This window comes from Panulirus ornatus, chromosome 20 (genome assembly GCF_036320965.1).
Source record: "Panulirus ornatus isolate Po-2019 chromosome 20, ASM3632096v1, whole genome shotgun sequence".
Taxonomy (NCBI): domain Eukaryota; kingdom Metazoa; phylum Arthropoda; class Malacostraca; order Decapoda; family Palinuridae; genus Panulirus; species Panulirus ornatus.
In genome coordinates, this window is record NC_092243.1 from 32,460,026 (window position 1) to 32,476,130 (window position 16,105).

The 16,105-nt window shown below is 41.8% G+C and overlaps 1 protein-coding gene across 1 annotated transcript in view; it reads left to right on the forward strand.

Annotated features, from left to right (window-relative positions):
- Window positions 1–3,808: 3,808 nt before the first annotated feature.
- LOC139755738 (uncharacterized) overlaps window positions 3,809–16,105 on the forward strand; it is a 35,488-nt gene continuing 23,191 nt past the window's right edge. Inside the window, 3 exon segments of the mRNA XM_071674370.1 lie at window positions 3,809–4,526; window positions 4,529–4,908; window positions 4,977–6,275. Coding sequence (XP_071530471.1) covers window positions 3,809–4,526; window positions 4,529–4,908; window positions 4,977–6,275 — 2,397 coding nt within the window.

A 16,105-nucleotide genomic window follows, 5' to 3' on the forward strand; every position in this document is an offset into this window, starting at 1 on the left:
AAACGAAGGTCAAGGGTAAAGGGGAAGAGTGGTTTGGGAATGTCTTGGAAGTAAAGTCAGGGGTTAGTGAGAGGACAAGAGCAAGGGAAGGAGTAGCACTACTCCTGAAACAGGAGTGGTGGGAGTATGTGATAGAGTGTAAGAAAGTAAATTCTAGATTGATATGGATAAAACTGAAAGTTGATGGAGAGAGATGGGTGATTATTGGTGCATATGCACCTGGGCATGAGAAGAGAGATCATGAGAGGCAAGTGTTTTGGGAGCAGCTGAATGAGTGTGTTAGTGGTTTTGATGCACGAGACCGGGTTATAGTGATGGGTGATTTGAATGCAAAGGTGAGTAATGTGGCAGTTGAGGGAATAATTGGTATACATGGGGTGTTAAGTGTTGTAAATGGAAATGGTGAAGAGCTTGCACATTTATGTGCTAAAAAGGGACTGGTGATTGGGAATACCTGGTTTAAAAAGCGAGATATGCATAAGTATACGTATGTAAGTAGGAGAGATGGCCAGAGAGCATTATTGGATTACGTGTTAATTGATAGGTGCGCGAAAGAGAAACTTTTGGATGTTAATGTGCTGAGAGGTGCAACTGGAGGGATGTCTGATCATTATCTTGTGGAGGCGAAGGTGAAGATTTGTAGGGGTTTTCAGAAAAGAAGAGAGAATGTTGGGGTTTGAGTAAGTGAGCTTGGGAAGGAGACTTGTGTGAGGAAGTACCATGAGAAACTGAGTACAGAATGGAAAAAGGTGAGAACAAAGGACGTAAGGGGAGTGGGGGAGGAATGGGAGGTATTTAGGGAAGCAATGATGGCTTGCGCAAAAGATGCTTGGGGCATGAGAAGCGTGGGAGGTGGGTTCATTAGAAAGGGTAGTGAGTGGTGGATGAAGAAGTAAGATTATTAGTGAAAGAGAAGAGAGAGGCATTTGGACAATTTTTGCAGGGAAAAAATGCTAATGAGTGGGAGATGTATAAAAGAAAGAGGCAGGAGGTCAAGAGAAAGGTGCAAGAGGTGAAAAAGAGGGCAGATGAGAGTTGTGGTGAAAGAGTATCATTAAATTTTAAGGAGAATAAAAAGATGTTTTGGAAGGAGGTAAATAAAGTGCGTAAGACAAGGGAGCAAATGGGAACTTCAGTGAAGGGGGTTAATGGGGAGGTGATAACAAGTAGTGGTGATGTAAGAAGGAGATGGAGTGAGTATTTTGAAGGTTCGTTGAATGTGTTTGATGATAGAGTGGCAGATATAGGGTGTTTTGGTCGAGGTGGTGTGCAAAGTGAGAATGTTAGGGAAAATGATTTGGTAAACAGAGAAGAGGTAGTAAAAGCCTTGCGGAAGATGAAAGCCAGCAAGGCAGCAGGTTTGGATGGTATTGCAGTGGAATTTATTAAAAAAAGGGGATGACTGTATTGTTGACTGGTTGGTAAGGTTATTTAATGTATGTATGATTCATGGTGAGGTGCCTGAGGATTGGCGGAATGCTTGCATAGTGCCATGGTACAAAGGGAAAAGGGATAGGAGTGAGTGCTCAAATTACAGGGGTATAGGTTTGTTGAGTTTTCTTGGTAAATAATATGGGAGGGTATTGATTGAGAGGGTGAAGGCATGTACAGAGCATCATATTGGGGTAGAGCAGTGTGGTTTCAGAAGTGGTAGAGGATGTGTGGATCAGGTGTTTGCTTTGAAGAATGTATGTGAGAAATACTTAGAAAAGCAAATGGATTTGTATGTAGCATTTATGGATCTGGAGAAGGCATATGATAGAGTTGATAGAGATGCTCTGTGGAAGGTATTAAGAGTATATGGTGTGGGAGGCAAGTTGTTAGAAGCAGTGAAAAGTTTTTATTGAGGATGTAAGGCATGTGTACGTGTAGGAAGAGAGGAAAGTGATTGGTTCTCAATGAATGTAGGTTTGCGCTAGGGGTGTGTGATGTCTCCATGGTTATTTAATTTGTTTATGGATGGGGCTGTTGGGGAGGTGAATGCAAGAGTTTTGGAAAGAGGGGCAAGTATACAGTCTGTTGTGGATGAGAGAGCTTGGGAAGTGAGTCAGTTGTTGTTCGCTGATGACACAGCGCTGGTGGCTGATTCATATGAGAAACTGCAGAAGCTGATAACTGAGTTTAGTAAAGTGTGTGAAAGAAGAAAGTTGAGAGTAAATGTGAATAAGAACAAGGTTATTAGGTACGGTAGGGTTGAGGGTCAAGTCAATTGGGAGGTAAGTTTGAACGGAGAAAAACTGGAGTAAGTAAAGTGTTTTGATATCTGAGAGTGGATCTGGCAGCGGATGGAACCATGGAAGCGGAAGTGAGTCATAGGGTTCGGGAGGGGGCGAAAATTCTGGAAGTCGAGAACATTATCTCGGAAAGCAAAAATGGGTATCTTTGAAGGAATAGTGGTTCCAACAATGTTGTATGGTTGCGAGGCGTGGGCTATGGATAGAGTTGTGCGCAGGAGGGTAGATGTGCTGGAAATGAGATGTTTGAGGACAATATATGGTGTGATGTGCTTTGATCGAGTGAGTAATGTAAGGGTAAGAGAGATGTGTGGTAATAAAAAGAGTGTGGTTTAGAGAGGAGAAGAGGGTGTTTTGAAATGGTTTGGTCACATGGAGAGAATGAGTGAGGAAAGATTGATCAAGAGGATATATGTGTCAGAGGTGGAGGGAACGAGGAGAAGTGGGAGACCAAATTGGAGGTGGAAAGATGGAGTGAAAAAGATTTTGAGTGATCGGGGCCTGAACATGCAGGAGGGTGAAAGGCGTGCAAGGAATAGAGTGAACTGGAACGATGTGGTATACCGGGGTCGACGTGCTGTCAATGGATTGAACCAGGGCATGTGAAGCGTCTGGAGTAAACCATGGAAAGCTGTGTGGGGCCTGGATGTGGAAAGGGAGCTGTGGTTTCGGTGCATTATTACATGACGGCTAGAGACTGAGTGTGAACGAATGGGGCCTTTGTTGTCTTTTCCTAGCGCTACCTCGCACACATGAGGGGGGAGGGGGTTGTTATTCCATGTGTGGCGAGGTGGCGATTGGAATAAATAAAGGCAGACAGTGTGAATTATGTACATGTGTGTATATGTATATGTATGTGTGTGTATATATATATGTATACATTAAGATGTATAGGTATGTATATTTGCGTGTGTGGACATGTATGTATATACATGTGTATGTGGGTGGGTTGGGCCATTCTTTCGTCTGTTTCCTTGCGGTACCTTGCTCATATATATATATATATATATATATATATATATATATATATATATATATATATATATATATATAGAGGGGGGCCAGGTGAGGATATTCCGCAAAGGCCCAGTCCTCTGTTCTTAACGCTACCTCGCTAACGCGGGAAATGGCGAATAGTTTAAAAGAAAGAAAAGAATATATATATATATATATATATATATATATATATATATATATATATATATATATATATATATATATATATATTTTTTTTTTTTTTTTTTTTTCATACTATTCGCCATTTCCCGCATTAGCGAGGTAGCGTTGAGAACAGAGGACTGGGCCCTTGAGGGAATATCCTCACCTGGGCCCCTTCTCTGTTCCCTCTTTTGGAAAATTAAAAAAAAAAGTGAGAGGGGAGGATTTCCAGCCCCCCGCTCCCTCCCCTTTTAGTCGCCTTCTACGACACGCAGGGAATACGTGGGAAGTATTCTTTCTCCCCTATCCCCAGGGATAATATATATATATACATATATATATATATATATATATATATATATATATATATATATATATATATATATATATATATATGTATATATATACATATACATATGTTGGTTAAGCAAAATGGGAAACTTTATGGCAGTGATGTTGCTGGTCTTTTGTTAAAACAACAGGAAGTAAATGCTTTACCTCGTCTTAATAGAGTAGACATAACACATGAAGATGACCTTCAAAGTCTTCCACCTGACAACAGCCGACAGGATGAAGGTATTGACCTTCAGTATCAGACAGTGGCTTCAACATTAATAAGAGATGAGGCTTCACTTCTCAAGAAGTTTAGAGAATATCTTTGTTTGGGTCGTAAACGAGAAGCTGTGGACTATGCAATGCGAGAAGGGTTGTGGGGTCATGCGCCTGCTCTGTCTTACAAGATGGACACTACTACTCACACCCGTGTGCTAGCTGCATTTTCTAGTTCTGTCCCACGGACTGATGTCTTGTTGACGCTGTTTCAACAGCTTTCTGGGAAAAAGCCAGATATCACTAAGAGCTACACACCACAACAATGGGGTGACTGGCGACAACATCTGGCAGTGGTGATATCCAATCCAACAGGACATAAACAGCGTGATCAGGCATCAATTGTAGCCTTAGGAGACACTTTATTTTCCCAAGGACAGTTGTATGCTGCTCATTTCTGTTATCTAATGGCTGAAGTTGAATGGGGTTCTTTTTCCAGCAAGGACTCGAAACTTGTCCTCATCGGATCTTCACATCAACTTCCATTCCAGGTCTTTGCTACTTATGAAGCAATATAGTGTACGAAGGGTATGAATATGCTCGGTCCCTTGACAGCAGCAACCCAGTATTGGAAACATTCCAACTGTACAAACTTATTTATGCACTTAGGCTAACAGAATATGGTTTCCCAGCTGAGGCACTAAGATACTGTGAGGTGATCACTCAGTTGGTACAGAAGATGTCAGCAGCATATCAGGGTGACTTCCTTTCTCATGTGTATGACCTAGCTTCACGTCTTAAGTACCATGACCTTCACTATCAGATGTGCCAGGGAGAAGTATCAGAAATGCCAGATTCTCAGTGGCTTACTAATCTGCAAAGCATTGTGAATGGAGCAAAAGCCCGTGCGGCTCAGGTAGCTGCAGCAGAAGACGAACATCGAGCTCAGCAATCTCAAGACCACTTAGTAGTTAAGATTCCTACTATGGCGTAGCTGGTGCACCTGATTCTAATCAGCAAGTTCCTTATTGAGCTGTTGAGTCTTATCAGACTAACTACATTCCATCAAATAATTCTTATCACAGTTTGAATGCTACAACCAATTCTTACTCACAAAGGCATGCTGTAACAACAGATTCATATCCAGAACAAACATACTCTGCAGATGCATTAGATGGAGTATGTCAAAACCAGTATCCAACCAGTCACCAAGCAGCCTTTCAGTTACCAAGTGATGGAGTGGGTGCTCCGCTGAGCTCCAGTGAAGCTAGCCAAGCAAATGATATGATGGCTTGTTCAAAGGAAGGTGCATCATTAAGTGGTGAAGTTCCTGTAATGCAACAACCTCCTCAGGATCGATCTCAGTACTCTTACAGTGGTGGATACTGGCCAGAATACTCTCAGCAGGACCCTATTGCTTCATCTTATATGCAGACTTATCCCTCTGTTACTGCACACAGTAGTCTTCCACCCTCATCTGAAGGAAGTGGAGATCAGAGGTCTTGCAATGTTCCATCTATATCACAACCAAATAGCTTTAGCATCTGTCAACCAAGCCAACAGTCATATCAGCCTTGGGATCAGCAGCAGCAGCAAGAAAATACAGATATGTATGGTCATATGTCATCCAGATCCCCAGAACTCACAGAATCAGAACCTAACACCCAGACTGAACGAACACCAGAAGAGGAGGCATATTGGGCAGAAATGACTGGCAAGAAGAATGTAAATAATACCACTGATACCTCAGCCATTGATAAGCCAGATGAAGGTAACAAGAAAAATGGTAAAGATCTAGATAAGTCTGAAGATAAGGGTGGAGGATGGTCAATTACCTCTCTCTTTGGATGGAAGAAGTCCAAGCAGGCAGTGCTTCCAGATGATAAAAACCCCTCTATTATATGGGATGATGAGAAAGAAAGATGGGTGAACCAGGATGGTGGTGATGAAGTAGCTTCCCCTCCACCACCACCTCCTAAGAGTGCCACTGGTGGTCCAGGGGCTCCACCTTTCACGATGATAAGAGGAGGACCTAGAAAATCACGATATGTCAACACTGAAAAAGATTCAAGCAAGAGGTTGTCAGCAGGGATGCCTTTAACCACTTCAAACCCCATGCTGCCTCCAATGCCTGGAACTGCATCACTGAATACTGGTGACCCATCCATGTCTCCACCACTGATGGTTCCAACACCCATGCATCCCAGTCAGGAGGGCATTAATTCAACAGATAATATTTCTCAACAAACACAAAATCCTGGGCAGCAGGAGCAGCATAACTCCCCATTACCACAGACAACTCAGTCCCCTGCACCCTTACCAGAAATTGCACAGGTAAACTTTGTTTTCCCTACTTTACCTTTGTGTATTTATTAATTTCTTCTACTCAGGGTATATTATTGTATTTTTGTATTGGAGCTTTACACACAAACTTGGCATGGGCTAGGATGTTTTTTTTTTTTTTTTTTTCTCTCTCCAAAAGAAGGAACAGAGAAGGGGGCCAGGTGAGGATATTCCCTAAAAGGCCCAGTCCTCTGTTCTTAACGCTACCTCGCTAATGCGGGAAATGGCGAATAGTTTAAAAAAAAAAAAAAAAATATATATATATATATATATATATATATATATATATATATATATATATATATATATATATATATATATATATATTGAGTGATTAAATCGTGAGGTGATAGAGCAACGGTCCACATTAGTTCCGGACCTCCCTTACTATCCCTGGGGATAGGGGATTAAGAATACTTCCCACGTATTCCCTGCGTGTCGTAGAAGGCGACTAAAAGGGGAGGGAGCGGGGGGCTGGAAATCCTCCCCTCTCGTTTTTTTTTTTTTTTTCCAAAAGAAGGAACAGAGGGGGCAGGTGAGGATATTCCAAAAAAGGCCCAGTCCTCTGTTCTTAACGCTACCTCGCTAATGCGGGAAATGGCGAATAGTATAAAAATATATATATATATATATATATATATATATATATATATATATATATATATATATATATATATATATATATATATATATATATATATATATTCCTATAAGTCCACGAGGAAAATGAAACACGATAAGTTCCCAAGTGCACTTTAGTATAATATTCACATCATCAGGGGAGACACAAGAGAGAAATAACAGTCAGTTAATATACATCGAAGAGACGAAACTACGGCGCCATCTGGTCCATTTTATCATACTTTGTTTCTTGTGGCTGATTCGGGTGAGTAACTGCAGAAATTGGTGACTGAGTTTGGTAAAGTGTGTGAAAGAAGAAAGCTGAGAGTAAATGCGAATAACAGGAAGGTTACTGGGCTCAGTAAGGTTAAGAGACAAGCAAAGTGGGAGGTAAGTTTGAATGAAGAAAAACTGGAGGAAGTGAAATGTTTTAGATATCTGAGAGTGGATTTAGCAGTGGAAGGAACCATAGAAGCGGAAGTGAGTCACAGGGTGGGGGAGGGGGCAAAGGTTCTAGGAGCGCTGAAGAATGTGTGGAAGGCGAGAACGATATCTTGGAGAGGAAAAATGGGTATATTTGAAGGAATAGTGGTTCCAACAATGTTATATGGTTGTGAAGCATGGGCGATAGAGAGGGTCGTGCGGAGGAGGGTGGATGTGCTGGAAATGAGATGTTTGAGGACAATATGTGGTGTGGGGTAGTCTGATCGAGTGAGTAATGAAAGGGTAAGAGAGATGTGTGATAATAAAAGAGAGCGTGGTTGAGAGAGCAGAAGAGGGTGTATTGAAGAATTTTGGTGACTTAGAGGGAATGAGTGAGGAAAGATTGACAAAGAGGATATATGTGTCAGAGGTGGAGGGAACAAGGAGAAGTGGGAGACCAAATTGGAGGTGGAAGGATGGAATGAAAAAGATATTGAGCAATCGGGGCCTGAACATTCTGGAGGGTGAAAGGCGTGCAAGGAATAGAGTGAATTGGAACGATGTGGTATACCGGGGTCAACGTGCTGTCAATGGACTGAACCAGGGCATATGAAGCGTCTTGGGTAAACCATGGAAAGTTTTGTTGGGCCTGGATGTGGAAAAGGAGCTGTGGTTTCGGTGCATTACACATGACAGCTAGAGACTGAGTGTGAACGAATGTGGCCTTTGTTGTTTTTTCTTAACGCTACCTGGAGCGCACGCAAGGGGAGGGGGAGGGGTCATTTCATGTGTGGCAGGGTGGCGGCGGAAATGGACAAAGGCAGCATGCATGAAAATGTTCATGTGCATATATGTATATGTCTGTGTATGTATATGTCTGTATACGTTGAAATGTTAAGAGTAAATGTGAATAAGAGCAAGGTTATCAGGTACAGTAGGGTTGAGGGTCAAGTCAATTGGGAGGTAAGTTTGAATGGAGAAAAACTGGAGGAAGTGAAGTGTTTTAGATATCTGGGAGTGGATCTGTCAGCGGATGGAACCATGGAAGCGGAAGTGGATCATAGGGTGGGGGAGGGGGCGAAAATTTTGGGAGCCTTGAAAAATGTGTGGAAGTCGAGAACATTATCTCGGAAAGCAAAAATGGGTATGTTTGAAGGAATAGTGGTTCCAACAATGTTGTATGGTTGCGAGGCGTGGGCTATGGATAGAGTTGTGCGCAGGAGGATGGATGTGATGGAAATGAGATGTTTGAGGACAATGTGTGGTGTGAGGTGGTTTGATCGAGTAAGTAACGTAAGGGTAAGAGAGATGTGTGGAAATAAAAAGAGCGTGGTTGAGAGAGCAGAAGAGGGTGTTTTGAAATGGTTTGGGCACATGGAGAGAATGAGTGAGGAAAGATTGACCAAGAGGATATATGTGTCGGAGGTGGAGGGAACGAGGAGAAGAGGGAGACCAAATTGGAGGTGGAAAGATGGAGTGAAAAAGATTTTGTGTGATCGGGGCCTGAACATGCAGGAGGGTGTAAGGAGGGCAAGGAATAGAGTGAATTGGAGCGATGTGGTATACAGGGGTTGACGTGCTGTCAGTGGAGTGAATCAGGGCATGTGAGGCGTCTGGGGTGGACCATGGAAAGCTGTGTAGGTATGTATACACGTGTGTGGACATGTGTATGTACATGTGTATGGGGGGGGGGGGGTTGGGCCATTTCTTTCGTCTGTTTCCTTGCGCTACCTCGCAGACGCGGGAGACAGCGACAAAGTATAAAAAAAAAAAAAAAAAAAAAAAAAAAAAAAAAAAAAAAAAACGTTGAAATGTATGGGTATGTATATGTGCGTGTGTGAGCGTTTATGTACATACATGTTTATGTAGGTGGCTTGGGCCATTCTTTCGTCTGTTTCCTTGCACTACCTCGCTATCGCGGGAGACAGCGTGAAAGTATAATAATAAAAAAGGCCACATTCGTTCACACTTAGTCTCTAGCTCTCATGTGCAATCTAGGCCCCACAAAACATTCCATGGTTTACCCCAGATGCTTCACTTGCCCTGGTTCAATACAGTGACAGCACATAAACCCCGGTATACCACATCATTCCAATTCACTCTATCTTTCTCACTTCATCCTTCCACCCCCAGTTTGGTGTCCCACTTCTCGTTCCCTCCATCTCTGACACATATATCTTCATTGTCAATCTTTCCTCACTCATTCTCTCCATGTGACCAAATCATTTCAATATCCCCTCTTCTGCTCTCTCAACTACATTCTTTTTATTACCACACATATTTCTTACCCTTTCATTACTTACTCAATCAAACCATCTCACTCCACATATTGTCCCCAAACATTTCAATTCTAACATATCCACCGTCCTCCGTACAACCCTATCTATAGCCTATGCCTCACAACCATATAACGTGGTTGGAACCACTCCTCTGTCAAACACACCCATTTTTGCTCTCCGAGATAACTTTCTTGCCTTCCACACATTCTTCAACGCTCCCCCACCCTGTGACTCACTCCCGTTTCCATGATTCCATCCGCTGCTAAATCCACTCTCAGATATCTAAAATGACTTCACTTCTCCAGTTTTTCTACATTCAAATTTACCTCCCAATTAACTTGTCCCTTAACCCTATCAAACTTAATAACCCTGCTCTTATGAACATTTACTCCCAACTTTCCTCTTTCACACACTTTACCAACTTCTGCAGTTTCTCACACGAATCAGACACCAGCTTTGTATCATCAGCGAACAACAACTGACTCACTTCCCAAGCCCTCTCATCTGTAACAGACTGCATATTTGCCCCTCTCTCCCAAACTCTTGCATTCACCTCCCTAACAACCCCATCCATAAACAACTAAGACAACCGTGGAGACATCACGCACCCGTGCCACAAACCGACATTCACTGGGAACCAATCACTTTTCTCTCTTCCTACTCGTACACATGCCTTACATCCTTGGTAAAAACTTTTCACTGTTCTAGCAACTTACCTCCGGCACCATATATTTTTAATACCTTTCACAAAGCATCCCTATCAACCCTATCATATGCCTTCCTCAGATCCATAAATGGTATATACAAATCCATCTGTTTTTCTAAGTATTTCTAACACACGTTCTTCAAAGGAAACACCTGATCCACACATCCTCTACCACTTCTGAGACCACACTGCTCTTTCCCAGTCTGATGCTCTGTACATGCCATTACCCTCTCAATCAATACCCTCCCATACAATTTCCCAGGAAAACTCAACAAACCAATACCTCTCTCATTTTAACATTCACCTTCATCCCCTTTGCCTTTGTACAATGGCACTATGCATGCATTTTGCCAATTCTCAGGCACTTCACCATAAACCATACATACATTGAATATCCTTAGCAACCAATGAACAACACAGTCACCCCCTTTTTTGATAAATTCCACTGCAATACCATCCAAATCCGACGCCTTGCCGGCTTTCATCTTCCACAAAGCCTTCACTGTCTCTTCTCTTTTTACCAAAACATTCTCTCTGACCCTCTCACTTCGCACGCCATCGCGACCAAAACACCCTGTATCTGCCACTCTTATCGTTAAATACATTCAACAAACCTTCAAAATGCTCTCTCCATCTCCTTCTCACTTCAACACTACTTGTTAATACATCCCCATTAGCCACCTTTATCTATGTTTCCATTTGTTCTCTTGTCTTACGCCCTTTATTTACTTCTTTCCAAAACATCTTTTATTCTCCCTAAAATTCAATGACATTCTCTCATCCCAACTCTCATTTGCCCTCTTTTTCACCTCTTGTTTCTTTCTCTTGACATATATATATACATATACATATATATATATATATATATATATATATATATATATATATATATATATATATATATATATATATATATATTTTTTTTTTTTTTTTTTTTTTTTGCTTTGTCGCTGTCTCCCGCGTTTGCGAGGTAACGCAAGGAGACAGACGAAAGAAATGGCCCAACCCACCCCCATACACATGTATATACATACGTCCACACACGCAAATATACATACCTACACAGCTTTCCATGGTTTACCCCAGACGCTTCACATGCCTTGATTCAATCCACTGACAGCACATCAACCCCGGTATACCACATCGCTCCAATTCACTCTATTCCTTGCCCTCCTTTCACCCTCCTGCATGTTCAGGCCCCGATCACACAAAATCTTTTTCACTCCATCTTTCCACCTCCAATTTGGTCTCCCTCTTCTCCTCGTTCCCTCCACCTCCGACACATATATCCTCTTGGTCAATCTTTCCTCACTCATTCTCTCCATGTGCCCAAACCATTTCAAAACACCCTCTTCTGCTCTCTCAACCACGCTCTTTTTATTTCCACACATCTCTCTTACCCTTACGTTACTTACTCGATCAAACCACCTCACACCACACATTGTCCTCAAACATCTCATTTCCAGCACATCCATCTTCCTGCGCACAACTCTATCCATAGCCCACGCCTCGCAACCATACAACATTGTTGGAACCACTATTCCTTCAAACATACCCATTTTTGCTTTCCGAGATAATGTTCTCGACTTCCACACATTCTTCAAGGCTCCCAGAATTTTCGCCCCCTCCCCCACCCTATATATATATATATATATATATATATATATATATATATATATATATATATATATATATGTATATATATATATATATATAATAATTCTAGCATGGGCTAGGTACTCTTTTATCGATCAGCCCCTTGGGGTGGACCGATTGCCGCAACCAGGATTCGAACCTACAGGCTTGACCGTAGGTTCCCTGTGAATGCGTTAAGGCCAGGAACGCTAACCGTTACACTAATGAGGTCCTTTGCGAAAGATGTTAAGAATTATGGTATATGTGGAAAGCATCTCTCAGCAGCGCGGAGTCTTTATCAAGCGCGTATATCCAGTGCACGAGTAGGAAGAAAAGAGGGTAAGTAAGTGTTGGTGGAGGCAAATACATGGCAAGGTTATGTGGTGCCACCATGGCTGTTAGATCTGTTCATGTACAAGGTAATAAGGGAGGTAAATGCGAGAGTCTAGGAAAGAGAGGTAGATCTGCACTCTGTTAGAGGAGGGAAACCTCATGTTTGCTGATGACACGACACTGGTAGGCAGACTTGTGTAAGGTACTGCAGAACTGGTAAATGAGCTTGGAAGAGCGTGTGAAAAATATTCAGGCATCATGTAACTAAAAGTCTGGCAAAGTCTGGTTATAAAGTTTAGCAAGGGAAAGAGACAGGTTGTCTGGCGTTTGAGTCTTAATGGAGACGTCCTGGAGGATGTAGTGTACTTTAAATACCTTGGAGTGGATATGGCAGTGGATGGGATCATGGACACAGCGGGTGGGTGAAGAGGTTAAGGTTCTGGGGACAAAAGGAAGTGTATGTGAAAAGAGGCGCCACTGTCTCTCGGGGAAAAGATGGATATGTACGATTGTATGATAGTCCTGACGCTGTTGTATGTATGTGAGGCGTCGGTTAAAAAATGGTGTATGTGTTGGAAATAGAATGTTTAAGGAGAATGTGTGGAGTGAGAAGGATTGATCGGGCAAGACATGATTAAGAGAAGAGGCGTGGCAGCTAAAGAGGATGCACTGAAATGGACGCTTCACTGGTCATATCGCCATACCGGTAATCTGCGAACCGAATCTGTCTCTTTAGTCGATCTCAGACATCTTCTGCAGTTAGGTAGTGAATCATTATTCAGCTCCTGGGGTACTTTGTAAAGATAATCGACCTTTCTCCCGTCAATAACCATCTGTTAGACTCTCATGTAAGGTCACTCAGGTTAGATCTGGTTAGATTAGGTCTTTGCATATAGCATAGCTTTACCCATCACACTTACAAACAGCCAAAGGTAATCAAGTGAGGACGTTCTCTCTCTCTCTCTCTCTCTCTCTCTCTCTCTCTCTCTCTCTCTATATATATATATATATATATATATATATATATATATATATATAGATAGATAGATAGATAGATAGATAGATAGATAGATAAATAGATATAGATACGTGGGACATACAGAGTGCATACCGTTTGGAAATATTTAGTTGGAGGTGACTCGATCATTTAGGAAGGGTACCTTCGACGAGACTTTGCCATTACGCAGGGTTATAGCGCGTGAGGTGCACCGCATAAGAATCCATATCTAAGAACGACGAGTCGTAAGTCACATGCTCTCAAGCACTGTGTGTGAAATGAAGGGAGTGTTTGTGGACTAATAGCTGGCTTCCCACATATGGGCGAGGTAGAAAGAAAAGAGGGAAACTTGAGCCACGGAAAGGAAGCTGACAGTCACAGTCAGCTGGACTTTGGTGGTTGTAAAGTTTTCCTTCTTGGCTCAGTTAGTCGTTTTTTTCTCCCTTTCTTCACCTACACGCTTGGTCCTGACATTCACTCCAATCTCTCTCTCTCTCTCTCTCTCTCTCTCTCTCTCTCTCTCTCTCTCTCTCTCTCTCTAACATGGTACTTAACATCACGGACCTCACGCAACTCGATATCTTTAACTATGGATTTTCCTGCTGTGAGCGCTACGCGCTATAGCCCTACCTAATGGCAAAATATGGTACCAGGTACAGTAGGTAGTCACCCTATGTGAATGAGTCCCTAACTATTTTCTTAGTATCAAGAACCCCCCATTACCTAATATACACATACACATAAACGCACGAGATGTATAAACGAAGACATTCTTCTTCAAACTATTTACAGTACCAACGTTCTTTCCATAGTCCCTTATTTGCAAGGCCGTGGCATACTCGCGACTGAGAAAAGTTTGCTCAGCCCAGTGTATTGGCAGGGAAATATGATCAACAGTGCGACTCTCATAGTATACGGCGTGGAGACCCGCCTCGCTTGGCCCCTGCCTTTAGGAGGGAGCTAGATCTTGTGGAACGTGCGTGGGAAGCTTTGCCATTGTACCTCTGGGAAATATGAGGGAAAGGTAAGGTCACTTGTAGCTTACCTTGAGATACGTTGGTAGTAAGAGGACCGAACAGTAAACTAAGCTTGTGGTTTTCTCCATATCATTCAATACTCTCTGTCGTACAAAGGAAATTGGGTAACATCCATGAAAGCCGATAGACATTTATGTGATATAATCTATTGTGAACAAAGCAATAACAAGAAGGCTGTCACATCTGTAAACCTGGAAAGCAGGAACGCCAAATGGAAATGTCAGAGTAAAGAGTCACCGGGTCATCTCCATGACGATAATTGGTTAAGCATTTCTTTGAGTGGAGAACAAAACTTTTGAAGCTAATCCAGAGCATGATTAACGAATCATGCATCATGTGCACATAGTTCTCATCAAATACATCCCAGCTCTTCAGGCTAGGCGAACGCAAGGGATATCATCCGGAAAGATACAGCTTGAACTGAGAAATGTTATGCTCGAATAATAACAAAATTTAATTACAAGCCTTTAGGAGTTGTTGACACTTTAATGTTTCACTTACTCAGTGACGCGCTAATTGTGCTTCACTGTAATTCTGCAGTTTAATTTTTCGTTTTATGGTGATTCATTATCTCGATGCTTCATGGTTATTGCGTTTCACTGAAACGCTTTCCTGTGAATTATATGAGGACGATTACGAAAGTAATCAGTGTTTCTATATCATTATCATAATGCTTCTGTGGAATCATCTTGTATGTTATTTCTTCTTCGTCTGTATCGAGGATATGTAACAAGTTATGCACCTACTTCATGAACAAATATAAAAACCTGATACAGTTCTCTAAGTAAACTGATTCTGTGAACACTAACGTTAAGAAGCCTTTCACTGGATCCAGTGCAGCTTAAGGATCTCTGTTAAATCTTTTTGGGATCCAGCCTTACAGCTGCGATGCTATTCATGTGTTTCTCACTCCCCTTTCTGTCAGAGGGAGTCTCGGGGCCCGAGGAGATTATAAGGGGAAACAAGATGTAATACCAGGGATATGCACATAAGATCTACCATAGCTCCTTATAGACGTGACTGTACTACAGATAGATAAGAAAGCCCCGCAATATTCTCGAGAGGCATCATTGTAAATGGCCACCTTAACGTATAGCCTGTTGGCTTACTACTGCCTGGTCACTCCTCCAGAGGATATAAAGTGGTGGATATAAACTGAGAAAAGGCAATGTCAGCCATGGAAGGATTGGGAGAGATGTACACCAACAACGTGCGTTGAATGTAGAATCATACTAAATAAAGATGAATTCTACCAAGGCAAATTGAAGACAGATAAAAAGATAAGCAAACTTGATTGAAGAGCGGGATGTGCAGCTAAATCCGATGGCAAAAAGAAGTGTAACTAAAACAAATTCTTGCATAAATCGCTTTTACTTCCGCTTTATTGACAAACTAGTAATCTTGTATTCAAAATATAGAATATTTAGGGTCAAAAATACAATTATGATATGAAGTTCATTCTCGTATAGCAGTCATGCTAAATCCTTGAGACCAGTCAAACTACCAACTGGCAAAGAGTTTACAGTATCAGTGACACATACAAATGCATTAACAGAAAAAAATAAGATTCATTACCAATTTACATCAACAATAGGAAATAAATGTTTTTGTTGTTTTCGAGGAACAGAGTCAAGCATGGTCTAAAATGTGAAGAAGAGAGGAGGAATATGATGTATGACATCCTCTTGTAAAATGTACATGATACCTTTATCCCTGAAGGCATTCTTACCGAAGTTAGTCCAGGATGCAAAATGTCATCTTCGTAATATATTTTGTGTCCAGCACCAGTG